This window comes from Carcharhinus amblyrhynchos, chromosome 6, assembly GCF_965287045.1.
Source record: "Carcharhinus amblyrhynchos chromosome 6, sCarAmb.v2.hapA, whole genome shotgun sequence".
Lineage (NCBI taxonomy): Eukaryota > Metazoa > Chordata > Chondrichthyes > Carcharhiniformes > Carcharhinidae > Carcharhinus > Carcharhinus amblyrhynchos.
The window spans coordinates 57,981,052-58,007,580 of record NC_137329.1 but is presented as its reverse complement, the minus strand read 5'-3'; the positions used below and the strand labels follow the sequence as shown (position 1 = coordinate 58,007,580).

Below are 26,529 nucleotides of genomic sequence, written 5' to 3'. Positions count from 1 at the left end.
ATTCAGCATATATTTAACTCCCTAACTCAATGAGACAAATATGCAGATCTATGGAGCTTCTATGCAGCAAAGAAAAGATGATGACCTCTTCGTCACAACCTGAATTGTATTATTTTAATTTATCCATTGGGGGATCAATGCCACTGAATTCATCAGGTGTCAATAAGAAGGGTGAGTGAACCTCCCATTTCTATCAGCTGCTGTTTTCTTCCCATTCCCAGCTATATTTTTCCCTCCTTTCTGGAATGTGTTTGTAGTATAAGGGTGTGTTCTTACTTGCCCTTCACGCCATGCTCCCTCTGCAAAGAGGTCGGAGAATTTGACAGCCAGCCAAATCTGCGCTCACTGCAGCGGGAGGGGGAAATTCCACCAACATGAATAGTGATAAGATTTTGGCCTAAAGGTCTGGTATGTACAGGGTTAATGTGGGACTGAGTACAGTACCGCCCACATAGTGGTGCAAGAAGTCAGAATACCAAGACCATGGGTATATTTGGTGTTGACCAGAGAGATGTTCAGATCTACAAGTGGAAATAGCTCTTTGCCTATACTCTTTACTCTTTAAATTGTTAATAAAGACTAACTGTTAACATACAGAAGACAAAAAAGACTTCCTTATCAGGCATGTGATGTAACCAATACCATTACAATACGGCGGCAGCTGGGGTTCAGAAAAAATCTCTATCTTGTAAGAATGCTACAAAACAAAGAAAGGGAAAATCTTCAACTTAAAGAAGCTCCCAAAGGAAGCTACAGATGCTGAGAACAATCACCAGAGAAAGAAAACTTTTAAAAGGAAAGTGATTTGCGACTGTGGCAGGAGCCTATTAAAACTGTCAAACATGGGAAGAATAGTGGGAGAGAGAGAAAAAAGGCAGATGAGGAGCCACTTTGGAAAAAAAAGATGCTCAGCCATTCCTAAAACATCAACAACTTTTAAACAAGTTTAACTTGTGACCATTGATAAAATATTAAATGGCCATTCATCAAAGAAGCTTAACAAATCAATTTGGACTTATCCTGGGGCAAAAGTCTCAAATGATTTCCTTTTTAAAGACATGGGCACATTTCCAGAACTATACCAGAAGCTGACAGTGAATGAGAAAGAAAAAGCCCTGTGATAGGCAGGTCCGGAAAAGCAGTGTAATCAGAGAATGTTCACCTCAAAGCTGAATTGGAAGAACCCAATCTGAAATGCAGCCAAGTAAGATAGCACACAAGAAAGGCACTCACAAGACGTCATTGACTTAAAAGACTTTCTAACCAAAAAATTTCTCTCCCTGGACAAACACAAGTGGTTGGAAAAGACGTTGAATGTAATTTCAGAAAAGGCTGTGTTGGAGCTATCAGCAATGACAAAGCTACGTCATTGATAACTTGATAAAGACAATGATAAATTGATCTGCAGAGTGAGACAACAAGAGCGGAACAAAAAAAAAGGGTTGAAAGAGCTGCCATCAGGTTTGGATTCAAAAACAGTTAATGGCCCCTCAGGAACTGTGATCGATAAAGAATACCTTCAGTAGCAGAGTGGCAAAACAGCAGAACAAACTCAATGCAATACTGTTAAATTACAAGAAAACTCAGGAAAGCATTTGAGCTTTGTAATGAAAATGAAAATATGTTGAAGAATCATGAGATGCTATAAGGATCTCTCAGGTCAGAGTTTGTAATTCGGGAACATTACAAAGTGGGACTAAATGGATGTAGTGCCACTCTGAAAGAAGCGATGAACCAAATTTTAGAGAGGGTGTCCACTATTCCGGGAGGAAGCCGGGAGGTACAGGAGTGAGTTGGCAGTGCTGCAGGAAACAGTTGCATGTTTGGAAGAAACCTTAGAAAAACATTGCCTTTGCAATGAAAATCAGGAAAACAGAATGACAAGCAAAGGTGGAAAAAGCGTTAAGGTCTTGGCAGAAGCACAGTATTAGAATGTGAGTTTGAAAGGTAGCACAAAGGAATTGTATCCTGCCAAGGCAAGTACCATCAGTGGAGAGAAGGCATCATGGGGTAGAAGCCAACCCTCAGTCACAAAAACACAGGGAGATCCAAGTCAGCTAAAGCAGTGCCTCAACCTCCCAACAGAACAACTTTGCTGGCACTGTGTTGCGAGGCACCTTCACAGGTGAGATCAGTGCCCTGCGAGTGACAGTACTTCCACTGCAACAGACAGGGGCACTATGGCAAACTGGACAAGTGGAGGTCTTTTCCCCAAAAATGCACAGAAGGCCCTAAGGTTATTAGGACGAGATTCTGAGCCTTCATTCATCCCGCTAAATGGTAATTGAACTAATTTTAAATTAAATTCAGGTACCAGCGTGACAGTTCTGTTAGACAATGAACCATGACCTCTGGCTTCAAACAATGGACACTCCATGTTACAGGGCAGCGAGAGTCCAACTCCCAGCTAACGCTATTATTAGGAAAGCTCACCAATACCTCTACTTTCCCAGAAGACTAAGGAAATTCAGCATGTCCACTAGGACTTACATCAAATTTTACAGATGCATCATAGAAAGCAAATGTATCACAGCTTGGTGTGGCTCCTGCTCTGATCAAGACCACAAGAAACTACAAAGGGCTGTGAATGAAACACAGTCCATCACTCAAACCAACCACCCATCCATTGACTTCCCGCTGCCATGGAAAAGCAACAATCATAATCAAGGACCCCACACACCCAAATATATTCACTTCCACCTTCTTCTGTTGGGAAAAAGATACAAAAGTCTGAAAACATGTACCAACAAACTCAAGAACAGCTCCTTCCTTGCTGTCATCAGACTTTTGAATGGTCCTATCCTTCCCCCCAGTGAGCACAGGCAGAGTGGCAGTGGACCCCACCTTCCCCCCCATCGATCGCAAGCAGAGTGGCAGCGGACTCCTTCTTCCCCTTCATTGATCACAGGCAGAGAGTAACAGTGGACCCCCCTTCCCCCACATCGATCACAGGCAGAGTGGCAGCGGACCCCCCCCTCCCCCCTCACTGATCACAGGCAGAGTGGCAGCAGACCCTCTTTGCCCCTCCACTGATCTCAGGCAAAGTGATAGCGAACCCCCCCTCCCCCCATCGATCTCAGACAGAGTGGCAACGGACCCCCCTTCCCCCTCAATAATATCACAGGCAGAGTGGCAGCGGACTACCCGCCCCCATGCCACACCCCCACCTCTGATCTCAACAGAGAGCCGTTGGACGCTTGGCACCTACCTCTTCACTAACTGGAGCGCCTGAATCAAAATTTTATCAAGCATGCCTGTTTCTCGTCGATTCTAGATGGTAAATGCAGTGGTAAAGGGGGAAGTGCCAGTACGGTTGAGCATACAGCCCATTAAGTCAATTTAAATGCATGCAAATACATTTAAATGACCATCGCACCCGTTTTGGTGCGGTCCCGATCGTGGCTAATTTTGGGCCTGGATAAAAAGGGAACCGGCGTGGAGGTGGGCGCAGATTGTGCTACTTGCCTCATGCCTGACTTTAACCAAGTTTTCGCGCCCAAAAACGGGCGCAACTTAATGGTAAAATTGAGCCCTTGATTTCTGGACTATCCTTATCCCTTTCTAGAATAACTTTGAAACTTACAGAGTTTCACTAGCCCCAAAATTCTTGCCTACTGACACTTCAACCACTTGCCTGGATTCATTCACTAGGATTAAGTCTAGCACTGCCCCATCCCTCTTAGGGCTATCAATATACTGACATAAAAAGCTCTCTTGGATGCATTTTAAAAACTCTATCCTGTCTAATCTTTTCACACTAAGCTGATTCCAGTTAATATTGGTGAAGTTGAATCCCATACCACTATAACTCGTTCCTCTCACATCTCTCTGTGATTTGCCTACATATCTGTTCCTCCATCTCCCTCTGTTGGGAAGTCTGGGATGCCCCCAGCAAAGTGAGTTCTGTTTTTTTATTCTTAACTCCACCCATATGGCCTCTTTTGAAGAGGCCTCTAAGACATCCTCCCTCAATACTGCAGTGATTGCCTCTTTTATCAATAATGCAATGCCCACTCCTCTCTTACATCCCCCACTATCCCCCCATAACGCCTCAAACTTTGATTCCCGAGAATATTGAGTTGCCATTCCTGTCCTTCTATCAACCATTTCTCAGCGGTTGTAATAATATCATATTTCTACGTGCTGATCAATGCTCTAAGTCCTTCTGCCTTACCAAACAGACTCTTTGCATTAAAATGGATGAAACTTAGCCTTTCCAATCCATCTGTGTGCCTTATCATGCCCATATGTTCTCTGTCTGCAGGACTGACTTAGTTTTCCTTCTATATTTGACTGATGTGCTCACTACCAACTGTTCCTTTACTCTGTGTCCCATCTCCCGACCAAATTAGTTTAAAACCTTCCCAACAGCATGAGCAAGGATATTAGACCCATTTGATTAGCTGTTAACATACAGAAGATCCATTCAGTAACCAACATCATTAAAAGGTAAAGTTGCCATAGTTCCAGGTGACTATTGGCTATTCTCCCCTTTGAGAAGTAGAGCTGTTTGGTGGTGATTTAACCCAAGAGTCACCACATCTCAGGTGAGGGGTGAGGTTGAGAAGGCAGGGCCTTCATGAATAACCTCAGCTGGTGCAGGAATTGAACCCATGCTGTTGGCATTGCTCCACATCACAAACCAGCCATCCAGTTGACTGAGCTAACCGATCAACAGCATCACAACACTGTTGACTCTTTGCCTGTTGTTGTTCCTAATCCAGGACTGTCTCTTCAGCTGTGGCACTCTTACCTCTAGGTTGAAAAGGTTTTTTTTGGTCAGGCCACACTCCAGAGACAAGGGATGGGATTCTCCAATCCCACCTGTGCTCACCCCGCAGCACGTGAAAATGGAAAATTTGGCATTCCAACAAAACTCCATTCACATTCGGTGGCACCCGAGAATCCCAGCCGCCAATGAGGATGGAGGATTTTGGCGTCAAAATGCAGGTCAATATTCCAGTGAAGTACTGAGGGAGTGCTACACTGTTGATTGAGACAAACCGGGGTCCCATCTGCTGTTAAACCAAAGACGATCAGGAAACTTCTGCCCTCTATCTTGACCAATAATTACTCCTCAACCAATGCCACTCAAATAGGTTAGCTGGTCATTTGTCTCAGTGCTCTTTGTGAGAGCTTGCTGTGCACAAATTGTTGGCCCTGTTACCTATGTTATGTTTTTAAAACAATTGGCTGTACAGCACTTTGGGAAGTCCTATGTTATAAAAGGCAGAATATAAATGCAACTATTTCTTTCTTTAGCCCATGTGGATATCTCTTACATTTGAAGCTTGATGGTAGGCGTCAGTTGACCATTGGGTTCATCTGGATGGAGACCAATTCAGATTCACAGCCAACATCCATAATTCTACACTTTCATGCAAGGGATGTTCAGATTCAGCAGTCAGGAGCACAGACAAGGGAGGCAGCTTACCGTATCCCATTCCTGTGATCAGACAGACATTGGGGAATGGATCTTGGCTATCGGTCAAACAGCCATTTCCATATTGCCAATCTTTTTATGAATAATGGGTAAAAGCATTCAAAGAAAACAAAACAAAACAGCATATTTTTGGGAACACCTTATAGTTGTTCTCCAGGAGATTAATGATTAATTCCTGGAGGCTCCAAGACAATACTGGAGGGATGACAGATTCTACTGTGGTTTGGAGACTGTGTGTGGTGATGGGGTTACATTTCTCTCAGAAAATCCAGCTTGCTGTGGTGGCTTCACTTACCTGCTGTAATCTGGTGCTGTAGATAGTGATAGTGGAGACTTAAACATTCTTCCCATCACATGGCTGACCAGGAATCTCTCCTGCTCTTGCTGCCAGCCATTGATACATGTTGGAAGAATTTGCAGACCGACGTTTAACGTGTTTGGTTTGCATTATAAAAACCTCAGCCTTTACATCCTGGGCTGGGACTCCAACCGGGAGCTTCTGGCTCAGAGCCAGGTTCATCACTCACTGTACTAGAGGTTCTCCATCAGAGTATGACAGCGAGGGATAGAATAGTAGATTTACAAGTCCACGTGATTGTTGAACTTTGATTGTGTCACCAGCAATGGTTTCAGGTAATAATTCCCTTGGCAAAAACTGAGTGACAGAAGGGATGAGAAAGGCATTAAAATGATCTCAGCTCCTGGTTTGTTTTTTCATTGGCAGGAACGCTCAGTCTTTCATTCTTGTTTCCAGGTTAATGATCAGTCAGCAGTTGGGTCGGATCACAGGTTGGGGAAACCTGCGTGAAATCTTTGTGAATATTCGGGATGCGAGGCCTCAAGTGCTGCAGGGCATCCAGCTTCCCATTGTCGACTACGAAACCTGTAAAGCATCCACCAGAGTTCCCGTGACCAAGAACATGTTCTGTGCCGGTGAGTCAATGGAGAAGCAGGGAAGCATTCCAGCAGGAGAATGCGTTGGTTAAAATCCTGTTCTTCCGCCTCTGACTGGCATGTGAAATCTCCCTCCTTCTTCCTGCCCTTTAATTAAATGTCCTAGGTAAGGGCATTCTGGTGGCAACTCTGTAGAGTGGCCGGTGACCCCATATGCACTGGATAAATCTGCCTGTCATTCATTAGCAGCATCAAAGGCAGTATCACACACAGCCCATAAGACATAGGAGCAGAAGTAGGCCATTTAGCCCATCAAATCTGCTCTGCCATTCAATGAGATCCTGACTGATCTGATATGGCAATCTTCAACTCCACTTTCCTGCTTTATCCTCATAACTCATGATTCCCTTACTGACTAAAAATCTGTCTATCTCAGCCTTGAACACACTGAATGACCAAGCCTCTACCACCCTCTGTGGTAAAGAATTCCAGAGATTCATTATCCTCTGATCACTGCCTCAAATGGCTGACCCCCCTTACTCTGCTCCTAGACTCTCCCACAAAGTGAAACAACACTCAGCATCTACCTTGTCAAGCCCCCTGAGAATCCTTTATGTCTCAATAAGGTTGCCTCTCATTTTTCTAAATTCCAATGAGTACAGTCCCAAACTACCCAAACTCTCCTCATAAGAAAATCCCTCCATAGCCAGGATCAACCCAATGAACCTTCTCTGGACTGCCTCCATTGCCAGTATATCTTTCCTTAGATAAGGGGACCAAGCCTGGTCATGGTATTCCAGGTGTAGTCTAACTAGTGCCTAGTCCCCACCCACATTGTCTGTCAGTGGCACTGTCTCACATAGTTGGTCCAATCCTTATGAACAGTTCTCAAACCCAAATTAAATCAAATTTAATTGAGATGGCTTTGAATCTATCCTCAGTGTTAGTTGTGAGAAGGGTAGCAGCATTGACTGCAAGCAAGAAAGAGGAATTGCACTTATTCATTCCTGCAGTGTGGGTATTGCTGACAAGGGAAAGGAAATCAATGCTGACCTTCAGAGTGACACCCACATCCCATGAAAGAATAAGGAAAATATCTATATCCAAGCATTGTTCCTAAGCCCAGTTCCAGTGAGTGAATGTTATGGGGTGGAGGGTTGGGACGGCAGCTAACAAATGAACATTGCATTCTTTTAGATTAAACAGAAATTTTATACAAATGTAATTCCTTTATCTTTTCTCTCCATGCACCCACGCCTCCTTCCTGTCCTCCAAATAAGTTAACGTTAAGTTAGATGAAGATTTTAAAAACTTTTTACACTTGAGAATATTGTTAGGAAATACACTCTTAGAGGGAATACTAATAACGGGAGGAGTGAAGATGGAGAATGGTGAAGAAAGAAGTGATAAGGGTGAAATGTCGCAGCAATAACAGGCAGAGGAAGATGGAGAGTGAAGGGGAGGAGTCGAGGTGGGAAGTGGCAAGGTAAAGAGTGAAGATTGGGAGTCAAAATTGGAAGTTTTGATGTGAGAAAGGAAGAAGTCAAGTGATGAAGGGAAAGTGAAGACGTGAGGATGGTAAAATGAAGAAGTGAAAAAATTACCCAGGAAGAAGAAGGGAGGTAAGATAGGAGTGAAGATGGGTGGTATACTAAATTAGAAACCAATACTTTCTTTTGGAGACATGAGATATCAAGATCATTGTATCCTTTCCAGTCGCTTTGTTAATGTTGTTTATAGACAGTGTGATTAGCATCACCAATGGGATGGATTCAGTGAGAGAGTCAGGAAGAGACAACTGAGAGAGAAGGTGACAATCCATTTGAATTCTGCTAAATGGGAGAAAGGCCTAGTGTAATTCACCCTACAGTTAGCTAGTTTTCTTGTACTTTAATTTGCATTTATTTTCCATTGTAGGTCACAGTCCAGAATCTGGCCTGCGTGGAGATGCCTGTGAGGGGGACAGCGGAGGTCCTTTTGTAATGAAGGTTACACTTTTACATTTTTTAAATTCTTCATATTTTATCTGCACAGTATAACTTGTGTTTGAACAATCAAAGTAACTTAAAAGGATGAACGACAGCACTGTAAATGACCTTACTTCATTCTGTTATTCACACCCTGCCTGGAAGGGATCTATTCTATCTGTCAATACAAACATACAAATTAAGAATGGAAGTAGGTCACTCGGCACCTGGAGCCTCCTCTAGCATTCAATAAGATAATGGGTGATCCAATTATAACCTCAACCCCACATTCCCACCTATCCCCCCCGAGAACCTTTTATCCCCACGCTTATAAGGAATCTATTGACCTTAAAAAATCCACCAACCTTTGAGAAAGGGAGTTCCATAGACACACAACCCTCTGCAAGAAAATAAAAAATCCTCAAATGGGTGACTGTTTATTATTCTAGTTCTAGACTCACCCACAAGAGGAAACATTCTTTCCACATCTACCCTGTCAACATCCCTCAGGCTCTTATACGTTTCACTCAAGTCGCCTCTTACTCTTCTAAACTCCAATAGATATAAGCCCAGCTTGTTCAGCCTTTCCTTCCCTCATAAGACAACCCACCCATTCCAGATATTAGTCTAGTAAACCTTCTCTGAGCTGCTTCAAATGCATTTATATTTATCCTTAAATAAGGAGACCAATATTGTAGTGGTGCAGATGTGGCCTCACCAATACCTATATAATTGCAGCTCCATTATTTTGTATTCAGTTCCCTTCACAATAAATAATAGCATTTTATTAGCTTCTAATTACTTTCTGTGCCTGCTACTAACCTTTTGTGACTCATGCTCTAGGACACCCCGATCCCTCCGTATCTCAGAACTCCGCAATCTCTCACCGTTTAAATAATATACTTCTTTATTTCTCCTGTCAAAATGAATTTTGCATTTTCCCACATTATTCTATATTTGCCAAATCTTTTCCCACTCACTGAACTTATCTATATCTCTTTGTGACCCCACGTCCTCGTCACAATTTACTTTCTCCTATCTATTTTTGCATTGTCAGCAAGCTTACCATTGGTCCCTTCGTCCAAGTTATTTATATACATTATAAACAAGGGAGGCCTCAGCATTGATCCCTGTGGCACACCACTCGTACTTCCTACTAACTCCATCCAAAAAATGACTCATTTATGCCTACTCTCTGTCACCACTCTGCCTCTCTCTTTCTTTCTCACTCCATCACTCTATGCAGACTTTCAGTCCTGCAGCATAATACTCCATAATTTTCCTTTTTCCTTCAATGGTGCGTTTTTTCATCAAAGATCATTGAGTTTCTGACGCATTGGGTTTCTGAGTCTGCTGCACTAGAGTTATATTTTGTAACAAGGATTATAACACTCAATTCTTCAGACACAGACTAACATTCAGAGCTATTGGTGGAGTTTGCATTTATAAATGGACCATTGTATAGGAACATGAAGTAAGGGGAAACACATAACGTACAAATTAAGAAGGGCTTATGTTGCAATCATTAACTAATATTCTCTTACCCTTTTGTTGGCTTCAACGGTGAAAATAAAACTCTTCCCTGTAAATAGGCTCTCTGTTCTCTTTGTGAGGACATAGATCACTTACTTCGTCCATTTGGCCAGCTGAGATCAGAATGTGCCCTGAGAGAAATGGAATGATTGTGGAAACCATCACAGAGGCAAATACAGTTTTGGTCTCCTTTAGCATATTGAGGCTGGTCTTTGACTCCAGTGAGTCTCGTCTAGGTGTGATCTTACCACCCCACCAGTGAGGTGGTAAGGTTGGGTGAGAGATGAAAAATGAGAAATGTGCCCTGTTTCTCACCGATTCTGTGTGGAGCAAAACCGATTTAAATATTAATGACATACTTTGTCCGGGCTCACTTACCTTAACCACTTCACTGGCTGAGGTCTGCCTCAGTGAGAATCACTACGATCTTCACCAGCAGAGACCAAACATGATGGCCTCGTCATGGGGATCAGAGGTCATTCATGCCCCCGCCCACAGCCCCCCTGCCCACAGGACACTGCCAGATTACCCACTGGGCAACCTGGCAGTGCCTACCATAATTATGCCAGGGGCAGTGCCAAGGGGGTGGGGCCTGTGAAGGCAGAGCCTGTCAGGGGACTGGTGTCCAATGTCCGTGGAGCAGGTGGAAGGAAGTACACGAGATCTCTGGGAGATCAGAGCACCATAACAATGTGACAGGCAGCTTGCCCAGCAAACTGACATGATCCTCTCCCTTTTCTCTTGCTCATTTGACACTCATTTTCATTAAACCGCACTCTAACAGTCAGCCTTGGCTTATTGGTATAACTTTTACCTGAAACGTGTTGCTGTGTGACAACTTCACATCACAAACTGCAGCAAGAAAGCAAGGCTGACACTTCTGTGAGGTACTGAGGGATCGCTGTACTGAGGGAGTGCTGTACTGAGGGATCGCTGTACTGAGGGATCGCTGTACTGAGGGAGTGCTGTACTGAGGGATCGCTGTACTGAGGGAGCGCTGTACTGAGGGAGTGCTGTACTGAGGGAGTGCTGTACTGAGGGATCGCTGTACTGAGGGAGCGCTGTACTGAGGGAGTGCTGTACTGAGGGATCGCTGTACTGAGGGAGCGCTGTACTGAGGGAGTGCTGTACTGAGGGAGTGCTGTACTGAGGGAGCGCTGTACTGAGGGATCGCTGTACTGAGGGAGTACTGTACTGAGGGATCGCTGTACTGAGGGAGCGCTGTACTGAGGGAGTGCTGTACTGAGGGAGTGCTGTACTGAGGGATCGCGGTACTGAGGGAGCGCTGTACTGAGGGAGTGCTGTACTGAGGGAGCGCTGTACTGAGGGAGTGCTGTACTGAGGGAGTGCTGTACAGAGGGAGCGCTGTACTGAGGGAGCGCTGTACAGAGGGAGTGCTGTACAGAGGGATCGCTGTACTGAGGGAGCGCTGTACTGAGGGAGTGCTGTACTGAGGGAGCGCTGTACTGAGGGAGTGCTGTACTGAGGGAGTGCTGTACTGAGGGATCGCTGTACTGAGGGAGTGCTGTACTGAGGGATCGCTGTACTGAGGGAGCGCTGTACTGAGGGAGTGCTGTACTGAGGGAGCGCTGTACTGAGGGAGTGCTGTACTGAGGGAGTGCTGTACAGAGGGAGCGCTGTACTGAGGGAGCGCTGTACTGAGGGAGCGCTGTACTGAGGGAGTGCTGTACTGAGGGAGTGCTGTACAGAGGGAGTGCTGTACAGAGGGAGCGCTGTACTGAGGGAGTGCTGTACTGAGGGAGTGCTGTACTGAGGGAGTGCTGTACTGAGGGAGTGCTGTACTGAGGAAGTGCTGTACTGAGGGAGCGCTGTACTGAGGGATCGCTGTACTGAGGGAGTGCTGTACTGAGGGAGTGCTGTACTGAGGGAGCGCTGTACAGAGGGAGCGCTGTACTGAGGGAGCGCTGTACTGAGGGAGTGCTGTACTGAGGGATCGCTGTACTGAGGGAGCGCTGTACTGAGGGAGTGCTGTACTGAGGGAGCGCTGTACTGAGGGAGTGCTGTACTGAGGGAGTGCTGTACTGAGGGATCGCTGTACTGAGGGAGTGCTGTACTGAGGGATCGCTGTACTGAGGGAGTGCTGTACTGAGGGAGTGCTGTACAGAGGGAGTGCTGTACAGAGGGAGCGCTGTACTGAGGGAGTGCTGTACTGAGGGAGCGCTGTACTGAGGGAGTGCTGTACTGAGGGAGTGCTGTACAGAGGGAGTGCTGTACAGAGGGAGCGCTGTACTGAGGGAGTGCTGTACTGAGGGAGTGCTGTACTGAGGGAGTGCTGTACTGAGGGAGCGCTGTACTGAGGGATCGCTGTACTGAGGGAGTGCTGTACTGAGGGAGTGCTGTACTGAGGGAGCGCTGTACAGAGGGAGCGCTGTACTGAGGGAGCGCTGTACTGAGGGAGCGCTGTACTGAGGGAGCGCTGTACTGAGGGAGCGCTGTACTGAGGGAGCGCTATACTGAGGGAGTGCTGTACTGAGGGAGCGCTGTACTGAGGGAGCGCTGTACTGAGGGAGCGCTATACTGAGGGAGTGCTGTACTGAGGGAGCGCTGTACTGAGGGAGTGCTGTACTGAGGGATCGCTGTACTGAGGGAGTGCTGTACAGAGGAAGTGCTGTACAGAGGGAGTGCTGTACTGAGGGATCGCTGTACTGAGGGAGTGCTGTACAGAGGGAGTGCTGTACTGAGGGAGTGCTGTACTGAGGGAGTGCTGCACTGAGGGAGTGCTGCACTGAGGGAGTGCTGTACTGAGGGATCGCTGTACTGAGGGAGAGCGGTACTGAGGGAGTGCAGAACTGAGGGATCGCTGTACTGAGGGAGTGCTGTAATGAGGGAGTGCTGTACTGAGGGAGTGCTGTACTGAGGGAGTGCTGTACTGAGGGAGTGCTGTACTGAGGGAGTGCTGTACTCAGGGAGCGCTGTACTCAGGGAGCGCTGTACTGAGGGAGTGCTGTACTGAGGGAGTGCTGTACTGAGGGAGTGCTGTACAGAGGGAGTGCTGTACTGAGGGAGCGCTGTAATGAGGGAGCGCTGTACTGAGGGATCGCTGTACTAAGGGAGTGCTGTACTGAGGGAGCACTGTAATGAGGGAGTGCTGTACTGAGGGAGTGCTGTACTGAGGGAGTGCGGTACTGAGGGAGTGCTGTACTGAGGGAGCGCTGTACTGAGGGAGCGCTGTACTGAGGGAGTGCTGTACTGAGGGAGCGCTGTACTGAGGGATCGCTGTACTGAGGGAGTGCTGTACTGAGGGAGCGCTGTACTGAGGGAGCGCTGTACTGAGGGAGCGCTGTACTGAGGGATCGCTGTACTGAGGAAGTGCTGTACTGAGGGAGTGCTGTACAGAGGGAGTGCTGTACATAGGGAGCGCTGTACTGAGGGAGCACTGTACTGAGGGAGTGCTGTATTGAGGGAGTGCTGCACAGAGGGAGCGCTGTACTGGGGGAGTGCTGTACTGAGGGAGTGCTGTACTGAGGGAGTGCTGTACTGAGGGAGCGCTGTACTGAGGGAGTGCTGTACTGAGGGAGTGCTCTACTGAGGGAGTGCTGTACTGAGGGAGTGCTCTACTGAGGGAGTGCTGTACAGAGGGAGTGCTGTACTCAGGGAGTGCTGTACTGAGGGAGTGCTGTACTGAGGGAGTGCTGTACTGAGGGAGCGCTGTACTGAGGGAGTGCTGTACTGAGGGAACGCTGTACTGAGGGAGTGCTGCACTGAGGGAGTGCTGTAATGAGGGAGTGCTGTACTGAGGGAGTGCTGTACTGAGGGAGTGCTGTACTGAGGGAGTGCTGTACTGAGGGATCGCTGTACTGAGGGATCGCTGTACTGAGGGAGTGCTGTACAGAGGGAGCGCTGTACTGAGGGAGTGCTGTAATGAGGGAGTGCTGTACTGAGGGAGCGCTGTACTGAGGGAGTGCTGTACTGAGGGAGTGCTGTAGTGAGGGAGTGCTGTACTGAGGGATCGCTGTACTGAGGGATCGCTGTACTGAGGGAGTGCTGTACAGAGGGAGCGCTGTACTGAGGGATCGCTGTACTGAGGGAGTGCTGTACTGAAGGAGCGCTGTACTGAGGGAGTGCTGTAATGAGGGAGCGCTGTACTGAGGGATCGCTGTACTGAGGGAGTGCTGTACTGAGGGAGCACTGTAATGAGGGAGTGCTGTACTGAGGGAGTGCTGTACTGAGGGAGTGCTGTACTGAGGGAGCGCTGTACTGAGGGAGCGCTGTACTGAGGGAGCGCTGTACTGAGGGATCGCTGTACTGAGGGAGTGCTGTACTGAGGGAGCGCTGTACTGAGGGAGTGCTGTACTGAGGGAGCGCTGTACTGAGGGATCGCTGTACTGAGGGAGCGCTGTACTGAGGAAGTGCTGTACTGAGGGAGTGCTGTACAGAGGGAGTGCTGTACAGAGGGAGCGCTGTACTGAGGGAGCACTGTACTGAGGGAGTGCTGTATTGAGGGAGTGCTGCACAGAGGGAGCGCTGTACTGGGGGAGTGCTGTACTGAGGGAGTGCTGTACTGAGGGAGTGCTGTACTCAGGGAGTGCTGTACTGAGGGAGTGCTCTACTGAGGGAGTGCTGTACTGAGGGAGTGCTCTACTGAGGGAGTGCTGTAATGAGGGAGTGCTGTACTGAGGGAGTGCTGTACTGAGGGAGCACTGTACTGAGGGAGCGCTGTACTGCGGGATCGCTGTACCGAGGCAGTGCTGTACTGAGGGAGTGCTGTACTGAGGGATCGCTGTACTGAGGGAGTGCTGTACTGAGGGAGTGCTGTACTGAGGGAGCGCTGTAATGAGGGAGTGCTGTACTGAGGGAGCGCTGTACTGAGGGAGTGCTGTACTGAGGGAGTGCTGTACTGAGGGATCGCTGTACTGAGGGAGCGCTGTAATGAGGGAGTGCTGTACTGAGGGAGCGCTGTACTGAGGGAGTGCAGTACTGAGGGAGTGCTGTACTGAGGGAGTGCTGTACTGAGGGATCGCTGTACTGAGGGATCGCTGTACTGAGGGAGTGCTGTACAGTGGGAGCGCTGTACTGAGGGATTGCTGTACTGAGGGAGTGCTGTACTGAAGGAGCGCTGTACTGAGGGAGTGCTGTACTGAGGGAGCGCTGTACTGAGGGAGTGCTGTACTGAGGGAGTGCTGTACTGAGGGATCGCTGTACTGAGGGAGTGCTGTACTGAGGGAGCGCTGTACTGAGGGAGTGCTGTACTGAGGAAGTGCTGTACTGAGGGAGTGCTGTACGGAGGAAGTGCTGTACTGAGGGAGCGCTGTCCTGAGGGAGCGCTGTACTGAGGGAGTGCTGTACTGAGGGAGCGCTGTACTGAGGGAGTGCTGTACTGAGGGAGCGCTGTACTGAGGGAGCGCTGTACTGAGGGAGCGCTGTACTGAGGGAGCGCTGTACTGAGGGAGTGCTGCACTGAGGGAGTGCTGTACTGAGGGAGCGCTGCACTGAGGGAGTGCTGTACTGAGGGAATGCTGTACTGAGGAAGTGCTGTACTGAGGGAGTGCTGTACTGAGGGATCGCTGTTCTGAGGGAGTGCTGTACTGAGGGAGTGCTGTACTGAGGGAGTGCTGTACTGAGGAAGTGCTGTACTGAGTGAGCGCTGTACTGAGGGAGTGCGGTACTGAGGGAGTGCTGTACAGAGGGAGTGCTGCACTGAGGGAGTGCTGTACTGAGGGAGCGCTGTACTGAGGGAATGCTGTACTGAGGGAGTGCTGTACTGAGGGAATGCTGTACTGAGGGAGTGCTGTACTGAGGGAGTGCTGTACTGAGGGAGTGCTGAACTGAGGGAGTGCTGTACTGAGGAAGTGCTGTACTGAGGGAGCGCTGTACTGAGGGACCACTTTACTGAGGAAGCGCTGTACTGAGGGAGTGCGGTACTGAGGGAGTGCTGAACTGAGGGAGCGCTGTACTGAGGGAGCGCTGTACTGAGGGAGCGCTGTAATGAGGGAGCGCTGTACTGAGGGAGCGCTGTACTGAGGGAGTGCTGTACTGAGGGAGCGCTGTACTGAGGGAGCGCTGTACTGATGGAGTGCTGTACTGAGGGAGCGCTGTACTGAGGGAGCGCTGTACTGAGGGAGTGCTGTACTGAGGGAGCGCTGTACTGAGGGATCGCTGTACTGAGGGAGTGCTGCACTGAGGGAGTGCTGTACTGAGGAAGTGCTGTACTGAGGGACCACTGTACTGAGGGAGTGCTGTACTGAGGGAGCACTGTACTGAGGGAGTGCTGTACTGAGGGATCGCTGTACTGAGGGAGTGCTGTACTGAGGGATCGCTGTACTGAGGGAGTGCTGTACTGAGGGAGCGCTGTACTGAGGGAGCGCTGTACTGAGGGAGTGCTGTACTGAGGGAGTGCTGTACTGAGGGAGCGCTGTACTGAGGGAGCGCTGTACTGAGGGAGTGCTGTACTGAGGAAGTGCTGTACTGAGGGAGTGCTGTACTGAGGGAGTGCTGTACTGAGGGAGTGCTGTACTGAGGAAGTGCTGTACTGAGGGAGCGCTGTACTGAGGGATCGCTGTACTGAGGGAGTGCTGTACTGAGGGAGTGCTGTACTGAGGGAGCGCTGTACAGAGGGAGCGCTGTACTGAGGGAGCGCTGTACTGAGGGAGCGCTGTACTGATGGAGCGCTGTACTGAGGGAGTGCTGTACTGAGGGAGTGCTGTACTGAGGGAGCGCTGTACTGAGGGAGTGCTGTACTGAGGGATCGCTGTACTGAGGGAGTGCTGTACAGAGGAAGTGCTGTACAGAGGGAGCGCTGTACTGAGGGATCGCTGTACTGAGGGAGTGCTGTACAGAGGGAGTGCTGTACTGAGGGAGTGCTGTACTGAGGGAGTGCTGCACTGAGGGAGTGCTGCACTGAGGGAGTGCTGTACTGAGGGATCGCTGTACTGAGGGAGTGCGGTACTGAGGGAGTGCAGAACTGAGGGATCGCTGTACTGAGGGAGTGCTGTACTGAGGGAGCACTGTAATGAGGGAGTGCTGTACTGAGGGAGTGCTGTACTGAGGGAGTGCTGTACTGAGGGAGTGCTGTACTCAGGGAGCGCTGTACTGAGGGAGTGCTGTACTGAGGGAGTGCTGTACTGAGGGAGTGCTGTACAGAGGGAGTGCTGTACTGAGGGAGCGCTGTAATGAGGGATCGCTGTACTAAGGGAGCACTGTAATGAGGGAGTGCTGTACTGAGGGAGTGCTGTACTGAGGGAGTGCTGTACTGAGGGAGTGCTGTACTGAGGGAGCGCTGTACTGAGGGAGCGCTGTACTGAGGGAGTGCTGTACTGAGGGAGCGCTGTACTGAGGGATCGCTGTACTGAGGGAGTGCTGTACTGAGGGAGCGCTGTACTGAGGGAGTGCTGTACTGAGGGAGCGCTGTACTGAGGGATCGCTGTACTGAGGGAGCGCTGTACTGAGGAAGTGCTGTACTGAGGGAGTGCTGTACAGAGGGAGTGCTGTACAGAGGGAGTGCTGTACTGAGGGAGTGCTGTACTCAGGGAGTGCTGTACTGAGGGAGTGCTGTACTGAGGGAGTGCTGTACTGAGGGAGCGCTGTACTGAGGGAGTGCTGTACTGAGGGAACGCTGTACTGAGGGAGTGCTGCACTGAGGGAGTGCTGCACTGAGGGAGTGCTGTACTGAGGGAGTGCTGTACTGAGGGAGTGCTGTACTGAGGGAGCACTGTAATGAGGGAGTGCTGTACTGAGGGATCGCTGTACTGAGGGAGTGCTGTACTGAGGGAGTGCTGTACTGAGGGAGCACTGTACTGAGGGAGCGCTGTACTGAGGGATCGCTGTACTGAGGGAGTGCTGTACTGAGGGAGTGCTGTACTGAGGGATCGTTGTACTGAGGGAGTGCTGTACTGAGGGAGTGCTGTACTGAGGGAGCGCTGTAATGAGGGAGTGCTGTACTGAGGGAGCGCTGTACTGAGGGAGTGCTGTACTGAGGGAGTGCTGTACTGAGGGATCGCTGTACTGAGGGATCGCTGTACTGAGGAAGCGCTGTACAGAGGGAGCGCTGTACTGAGGGAGCGCTGTAATGAGGGAGTGCTGTACTGAGGGAGCGCTGTACTGAGGGAGTGCTGTACTGAGGGAGTGCTGTACTGAGGGATCGCTGTACTGAGGGATCGCTGTACTGAGGGAGTGCTGTACAGAGGGAGCGCTGTACTGAGGGATTGCTGTACTGAGGGAGTGCTGTACTGAAGGAGCGCTGTACTGAGGGAGTGCTGTACTGAGGGAGCGCTGTACTGAGGGAGTGCTGTACTGACGGAGTGCTGTACTGAGGGATCGCTGTACTGAGGGAGTGCTGTACTGAGGGAGCGCTGTACTGAGGGACTGCTGTACTGAGGAAGTGCTGTACTGAGGGAGTGCTGTACGGAGGAAGTGCTGTACTGAGGGAGCGCTGTCCTGAGGGAGCGCTGTACTGAGGGAGTGCTGTACTGAGGGATCGCTGTTCTGAGGGAGTGCTGTACTGGGGGAGTGCTGTACTGAGGGAGTGCTGTACTGAGGGAGTGCTGTACTGAGGGAATGCTGTACTGAGGAAGTGCTGTACTGAGTGAGCGCTGTACTGAGGGAGTGCGGTACTGAGGGAGTGCTGTACAGAGGGAGTGCTGCACTGAGGGAGTGCTGTACTGAGGGAGCGCTGTACTGAGGGAATGCTGTACTGAGGGAGTGCTGTACTGAGGGAATGCTGTACTGAGGGAGTGCTGTACTGAGGGAGTGCTGTACTGAGGGAGTGCTGAACTGAGGGAGTGCTGTACTGAGGAAGTGCTGTACTGAGGGAGCGCTGTACTGAGGGACCACTTTACTGAGGAAGCGCTGTACTGAGGGAGTGCGGTACTGAGGGAGTGCTGAACTGAGGGAGTGCTGTACTGAGGGAGCGCTGTACTGAGGGAGCGCTGTACTGAGGGAGCGCTGTAATGAGGTAGCGCTGTACTGAGGGAGCGCTGTACTGAGGGAGTGCTGTACTGAGGGAGCGCTGTACTGAGGGAGCGCTGTACTGATGGAGTGCTGTACTGAGGGAGCGCTGTACTGAGGGAGCGCTGTACTGAGGGAGCGCTGTACTGAGGGAGTGCTGTACTGAGGGAGCGCTGTACTGAGGGATCGCTGTACTGAGGGAGTGCTGCACTGAGGGAGTGCTGTACTGAGGAAGTGCTGTACTGAGGGACCACTGTACTGAGGGAGTGCTGTACTGAGGGAGCACTGTACTGAGGGAGTGCTGTACTGAGGGATCGCTGTACTGAGGGAGTGCTGTACTGAGGGATCGCTGTACTGAGGGAGTGCTGTACTGAGGGAGCGCTGTACTGAGGGAGCGCTGTACTGAGGGAGTGCTGTACTGAGGGAGTGCTGTACTGAGGGAGCGCTGTACTGAGGGAGTGCTGTACTGAGGAAGTGCTGTACTGAGGGATCGCTGTACTGAGGGAGTGCTGTACTGAGGGACCACTGTACCAAGGAACCACTGTACTGAGGGAGTGCTGTACTGAGGGAGTGCGGTACTGAGGGAGTGCAGAACTGAGGGATCGCTGTACTGAGGGAGTGCTGTACTGAGGGAGTGCTGTACTGAGGGAGCGCTGTACTGAGGGAGTGCTGTACTGAGGGAGCACTGTACTGAGGGAGCGCTGTACTGAGGGAGTGCTGCACTGAGGGAGCGCTGTACTGAGGGAGTGCTGTACTGAGGGAGCGCTGTACTGAGGGACCGCTGTACTGAGGGAGCGCTGTAGTGAGGGAGCACATTACTGAGGGAGCGCTGTACTGAGGGAGCACTGTACTGAGGGATCGCTGTACTGAGGGAGCACTGTACTGAGGGAGTGCTGTACTGAGGGAACGCTGTACTGAGGGAGCACTGTACTGAGGGAGTGCTGTACTGAGGGAGCGCTGTACTGAGGGAGCGCTGTACTGAGGGAAGGCTGTACTGAGGGAGTGCTGTACTGAGGGAGCGCTATACTGAGGGAGCACATTACTGAGGGAGTGCTGTACTGAGGGAGCGCTGTACTGAGGGAGCGCTGTACTGAGGGAGTGCTGAACTGAGGGAGCGCTGTACTGAGGGAGCGCTGTACTGAGGGAGCACTGTACTGAGGGAGCGCTGTACTGAGGGAAGGCTGTACTGAGGGAGCACTGTACTGAGGGAGCACTGTACTGAGGGAGCGCTGTACTGAGGGAGCGCTGTACTGAGGGAGCGCTGTACTGAGGGAAGGCTGTACTGAGGGAAGGCTGTACTGAGGGAGCGCTGTACTGAGGGAGCGCTGTACTGAGGGAGCGCTGTACTGAGGGAGCGCTGTACTGAGGGAGCGCTGTACTGAGGGAAAGCTGTACTGAGGGAAGGCTGTACTGAGGGAGCGCTGTACTGAGGGAGCGCTGTACTGAGGGAGCGCTGTACTCAGGGAACGCTATACTGAGGGAGTGCTGCACTGAGGGAGCGCTGTACTGAGGGAGTGCTGTACTGAGGGAGCACAATACTGAGGGAGCACTGTACTGAGGGAGCACTGTACTGAGGGGCGCTGTACTGAGGGAGCGCTGTACTGATGGAGTGCTGTACTGAGGGAACGCTGTACTGAGGGAGCGCTGTACTGAGGGAGCGCTGTACTGAGGGAGCGCTGTACTGAGGGTGCGCTGCACTGAGGGTGCGCTGTACTGAGGGAGCGCTGTACTGAGGGAGCGCTGTACTGAGGGAGTGCTGTACTGAGGGATCGCTGTACTGAGGGAGCACTGTACTGAGGGAGCGCTGTACTGAGGGAGTGCTGTACTGAGGGAGCGCTGTACAGAGGGAGTGCTGTACTGAGGGAGTGCTGTACTGAGGGAGCGCTGTACTGAGGGTGCGCTGTACTGAGGGAGCGCTGTACTGAGGGAGCGCTGTACTGAGGGAGTGCTGTACTGAGGGAGCGCTGTACTGAGGGAGCGCTGTACTGAGGGAGCGCTGTACTGAGGGAGCGCTGTACTGAGGGTGCGCTGCACTGAGGGTGCGCTGTACTGAGGGAGCGCTGTACTGAGGGAGCGCTGTACTGAGGGAGTGCTGTACTGAGGGATCGCTGTACTGAGGGAGCACTGTACTGAGGGAGCGCTGTACTGAGGGAGTGCTGTACTGAGGGAGCGCTGTACAGAGGGAGTGCTGTACTGAGGGAGTGCTGTACAGATGGACATTTCAACTTTCAACTCAAATGTTAAAGAAAGGTTTTCTTTCTCAGACGGACATAGGAAATCTGATTTGAAAATGAGAAAGGGAGTTCTTCCAGTGTTTTATCCATCGCCAGGGAAGCAGGCCATTTGGATAATTATTACATTTGTGTTGGAGCTGGTTATGCTTTGCCTTCAATCTTAAGTCAATGGGTGCTGTGGACAGACACCCAAACTATTAAATTATTGTGCAACAAAGCTTCTTTGTTTCTTTTTTTGCACTGTCCCAAGTTATCACAAAATTACACCAATAATACTTCCTTAGACACAAAGTAATTAATCTCTGACTTACTTTGTTAAATTAAGAAGTCTCACATCGCCAGGTTAAAGTCCAACAGGTTTATTTGGTAGCAAACACCAGTAACTGTGTGGCGTTTGCTACCAAATAAACCTGTTGGACTTTAACCTGGTGTTGTGAGACTTCTTACTGTGTTCACCCCAGTCCAACACCACATCCTGACTTTGTTACACACAAAGCAAGTAACCTTGGACCTACTCCATCTTACACACAAGTGTCAAAACTACATAAAATACCCAAACTGACAAATTAGACTTAGAGATACTCCCTGTAGCCAGGCAAATTGATCAGATTCCCTGCTGATAGGTTTTGTTCTCATGTCTCCAAGTGCCAGACTTGCTTCTACAGTGGTGGGTCCTGGCTGGGTTGCTTCTGCCAATGTCTCTTTGTCTCTCCTTCTTAAAGAGATCCTACTGACATGGATCATGCTTCCAGTCAAGTACTCCAAGGACAGCCGCTAATCTATTACTGTCCTTTTGGACATGAATACTGAGAGTCATGCCTCTGTCATGCCACTGTCATGCCTCTGTCATAATTTTTTCAGGAACATGACACAAAGGTGTCTGTGTTCAATCACTGTCTGTTCAAGGCACAGCACTGCCCAACCAATTCCTGTGTTTGTGCCACATCTGCCCATCCTGTTCTTTGCTGCACCCACAGCCCTTATCCTAATACAGAGTTATTCCTTTTAACCACTAGTATTTGTTGGTGTCCTCACTTTACTGGTGCCTTTATGAATACCCATCAGCCTACAATGTACTAACCAGTTGCAGTGTTTCTTACATCACACTTCATTGGCTGTGGTGTACTTTGGGACATCTTGTGGCATTATATTATATGTATTTTTCTGCCTATGTATCTAACATAAACAGCAGAAATTCCTCTTCCTTTAATATATATTGAAGATATTTATTTCTGACAATGCAGAATCCTTCAAATAATCGATGGTACCTGATGGGAATCGTCTCCTGGGGTGAAGGATGTGACAGGGATGGGAAGTATGGATTCTACACTTACGTATTCAGGTTCCGAAGGTGGTTGATGAAAGTTATACAGGGAAAGAAGTCACAGACAGAGGATTAAAACTTGCAATGTCCAACTTTAAAGAGGGCATGGCTGTTTTTTAATATCCATTGAGAGAATTAAGAATAATTTTGATGTTGATAAATGATTCAGTCATTCTATTGAAGCAATTTTAGCCTGTTTATGAAATAAAATTGAATTATTATGAATGGAATAAGTGTGAAGAGTTTTATTTACCTTCCCTTTCTCTCAATCCTCATCATTGTTTTCCCATTAATGGTGTCCTTTTTATTTATTAAGTATCAAATTTGTAACTGATTTCTCTTCCTCTTTACACGTGTTTAAAATAAATCAGTTTTCAACCTATAATTCCATTGCTCACACATATCAGATGTTGTATTTTGTTATAGAATCCCTACAGTGCAGAAAGAGGCCATTCGCCCCATGGGGCCTGCACCGACAACAAGCCACCCTGACTCTATCCCCATAACCCCACATTTACCTCGCTAATCCCTCTAACCTATGCATCCCGGGACACTAAGGGGCAATTTAGCATGCCCAATCTATCTAACCTTCGGACTATCAGAGCAAACCACTGACACAGACCTGGGGAGAACATGCAGATTCTGCACAGACAGTGATCCAAGCCAGGAGTCGAACCCAGGTCCCTGACGTTGTGAGCCAGCAGTGCTAAACACCGTGCTACTCAGTAAATACTGAGGCTGTGAGGGGGACAGACAAATTACTTGTTAAATTAATACTGTGCATGCAGCAACTTTCAATGGTCCATTTGGCCACAAATGCCTATCTTTGCATTGTGATTACCTCACCAGTAGTGCAGTGGAAACACAATTTACCTGTGTAAGTACAGTGAAGTTATTGTTTGAAAGCAGCTCTGAGGAAACTCTCAGTCATTGTTATTTCCCCAGTAAACAGAAGAACATAGGAAATAGGAGCAGGAACTAAGCCAAAGAGCTCATCCTGTCTCCACCATTCAATAAGATCAAGCTTGAACTTTTACACCAGCTTCAACTTCTTGCTTTATCCCCATATCTTCAATTCCCCTAACCCCAAAAATCCGTCTATCTCAGTCTTGAATATACTCAAAGTCCGAGCATTCTTAAAGATTGAGAATTCCAAAAATTCCAATTAATTAATTTCTCCCCATTGTAATCCTAAGTGGTCTCCAGTAGGTTAACAATAAGTCTTTGTTACACAAGTAGAATATTTACACATGTACAGTAAAGGATACAGGTTAGGAGCTTAGGTTTTAACCCATCTTTGCTTACCATCACACTGATCCCTAAGACTTCTCCATGTGCCTTCACTGTGTAGATAGTATTGCACTCAGTCCCACATTAACCCTATGGGCCTGATTTTACCATTGCATCGTGCCCATTTTCGGGTGCAAAAATGAGGTGAAGTCTGGTCTGAGGCCATTAACGCGATCCGCATGCATTTAAACTGAATTAATGAACTGCTCATCCAATTTTATCAGCGTTTCTCCCTTTACCATCACGTTCGCCCATCCAGATTCAGCGCGAAACAGACATACTCAGCAAAGTCCTGGTTCGGGCTCTCCCACTTCTGAAGAGGTAAGTTCAGGGCTTCCAACGGCTCTCTAACTCAGATCGGTTGTGTGAGTGGAAGGTGGGAGGGAGCAGGGAAGCGAGTCAGATCATTCTCTGGGGTGGGGGCGGGGGAGGGGGGTGGAGGTGGAGGGAGTTCAGATGGATCTTGGGGGGGGGGGGCGGCAGGAGCCGCGGCGGGGTGTCCACTGCCACTTTGTGGGCAATCGCTCTGGGTAGCGGAGGAGGGTGGGATGATAAGGGGGAAAGTTATGTTGTAAGAGTGGGGGGTGATGTCTGTGGGGCCATCACTCCCAGGCCACTTTATCCACTTTCTGCAGCCCGAATGAGGTGACAGCGACGCAATTTTCAATTTTTTTTTCCTAACTGCACGTGCGCGGTTCAGAGTTCCGATCATTTCAGGCACGCTAAGTTACACCCACAGCACAATCCAGACTCGTGATGTTTTTTCAGGCTAAGTGCATATGGGGGCACCTGAAAGCAGATTTCTAAGTCAGATCTGAATTGCGCCCAGATTCAGCACTTAGAATAAAAATGATAAAATCAGGCCCTCTGTGTACCAAGTCCTTATACTACACCTCCCTCTAAGTCTTTATCCAATGTATTTGGAGTTATGCTAGTTTGTAACATGTCTTACATTGTTATCAGTTCCACACATTTACATTGTTGTTACTACATTGGCATTATTATTGCATTAGCATAACCCCAACTCCCCCTTCAAGTCCTTGAATTTAAAAAGAGGTCTATATTGCTTTCATTTCTTGTTCGTCATTCTATCAGAGTAGTTGTTGTTGGCTCTTCCTGTTTGTCATAGTCATAGAGTTTTACTGCACAGAAAGAGGCCCATTGTGTCTGAGCTGGCCATCAAGCACCTACTTATTCTAATCCCATTGTTTTTCCATGTGACAGTGTAACTAACAGCCTTTCTGCAGCAATCCCAACACATACAGCTAGATAGCATTAATGACATGCAAGTTATAGATATCTACAATGATTGCTGAAGCAATGCATGTGTAACTTATTTTCAAAGCACAGTTAGGATTCCTTTTTCTGTAGGTTACAATGCCTGGGGATGGTTCTGTAGACTGCAGCAAACCAGGAGTATACAACTATTTAACAGTATGTACTAAGCCAAGAAGCTCATTTTCCATTGCTTGGTGATGAAGCATACTTGGGCATTTTGGCTGTTGCCTTGATCAGTGATCATTGCTACTCTAACTTGTTTCTTGTGTGGTGGATGAACATTGTGCACATCTCCTTGTTTCTTCTACTTCTTTTTCCATTGTTGTGTGAGCCATCTCGAGGTATATAGATGTTCAGGTCTCGACAATAGAACCTTCAGTTCCACCTTTTTCACAATTTGGTTTTAATTGCTTCCTTTTTTTCAAGTTGTTTTTTGAGCATACCCAATTCAGCTCATTTGTTTTGAGCTCATTCATGGAATATGGGTGTCGCTGGCTAGGCCAGCATTTATTACCCATCCCTAATTGGCCTTGAGAAGTTGATGATGAGCTGCCTTCTTGAGCAAAAACTGTTCATGTGGTCTAGGTATACCCATCATGCTGTTAGGGAGGGAATTCCAGGATTTTGACCCAGCGACAGTGAAGGGTGGTGAGCAACATGGAGGGGAACTTCCAGGCGGTGGTGTTTCCAGATATTTACTGCCTGTATACTGTGTAGAAATGCAGAGGGTCCTGGGAGTGCAAGTGCACAAGTCTCTGAAGGTGGCAACCCAGGTGGAGAAGGTTGCGAAGAAAGCTTATGGAATGCTAGCCTTTATAGGAAGGGGTATAGAGTATAAGAGCTGTACAGAACGTTGGTTAGACCGCATTTGGAGTACTGCGTCTAGTTCTGGTCACCTTACTACCGGAAAGACATGGAGACCCTGGAGAGAGTGTAGAGGAGGTTTACCAGGATGTTGCCTGGTATAGAAGGACTGGGTTATGAGGAAACATTGGGTAAACTGGGGCTCTTTTCCTTAGAAAGACGGAGATTAAGGGGGGATCTGATAGAGGTGTATAAAATAATGAAGGGTATAGATAGAGTCAACAGTGGCAGGCTTTTTCCTGGATTGGAGACAAATATCACGAGGGGTCACGAGCTAAGGGTGAGGGGGGAGAAGTATAATTTGGATACTAGAGGGAGGTTTTTCACACAGAGGGTCGTGGGGGTATGGAATGCACTACCAAGTAAGGTGGTGGAGGCAGGCACGCTGGACTTGTTTAAGGTTTACTTAGATAGGCACATGACTGAAACAGGGATGGAGGGTTATAGGAGACGGTTTTAAAAAGGGTCAGAGCCTCGGGACGATACTGGAAATGTAATGCTACATGTTAATGTCTTGTCTCTTTTAATCCGCAGGTGTGTCAGTCCACCTTGTTGTCAAACGAGGAGCATGCACACAGTGGGTCATGCATGGGCTGCTCTTGGAGGTTTCGAGAGTGGCCTAGTACTTCGTGTCGTTGTGTGTGCTTAAAACTGGACCAGCAGATGGGCACCACAACAGCTCAGTGACTATCACTGCTAGCTGTGCAGACACATGGATTTGGGCCAGTGTCAGTGGGAGTTTGCGCATTCTCCCTGTGGTTGCGTGGGTTTCCTCCGGGTACCCCGGTTTCCTCCCAC

General features: G+C 48.9%; 1 protein-coding gene across 1 annotated transcript in view; it reads left to right on the top strand.

Annotated features, from left to right (window-relative positions):
• f2 (coagulation factor II (thrombin)) overlaps nucleotides 1-22,476 on the top strand; it is a 65,668-nt gene extending 43,192 nt beyond the window's left edge. Inside the window, exons 12-14 of the mRNA XM_080191466.1 lie at nucleotides 6,198-6,376; nucleotides 8,255-8,325; nucleotides 22,220-22,476. Coding sequence (XP_080047592.1) covers nucleotides 6,198-6,376; nucleotides 8,255-8,325; nucleotides 22,220-22,375 — 406 coding nt within the window. The 3' untranslated portion in view covers nucleotides 22,376-22,476. The remainder of the gene's footprint in view (nucleotides 1-6,197; nucleotides 6,377-8,254; nucleotides 8,326-22,219) is intronic.
• Nucleotides 22,477-26,529: the final 4,053 nt, after the last annotated feature.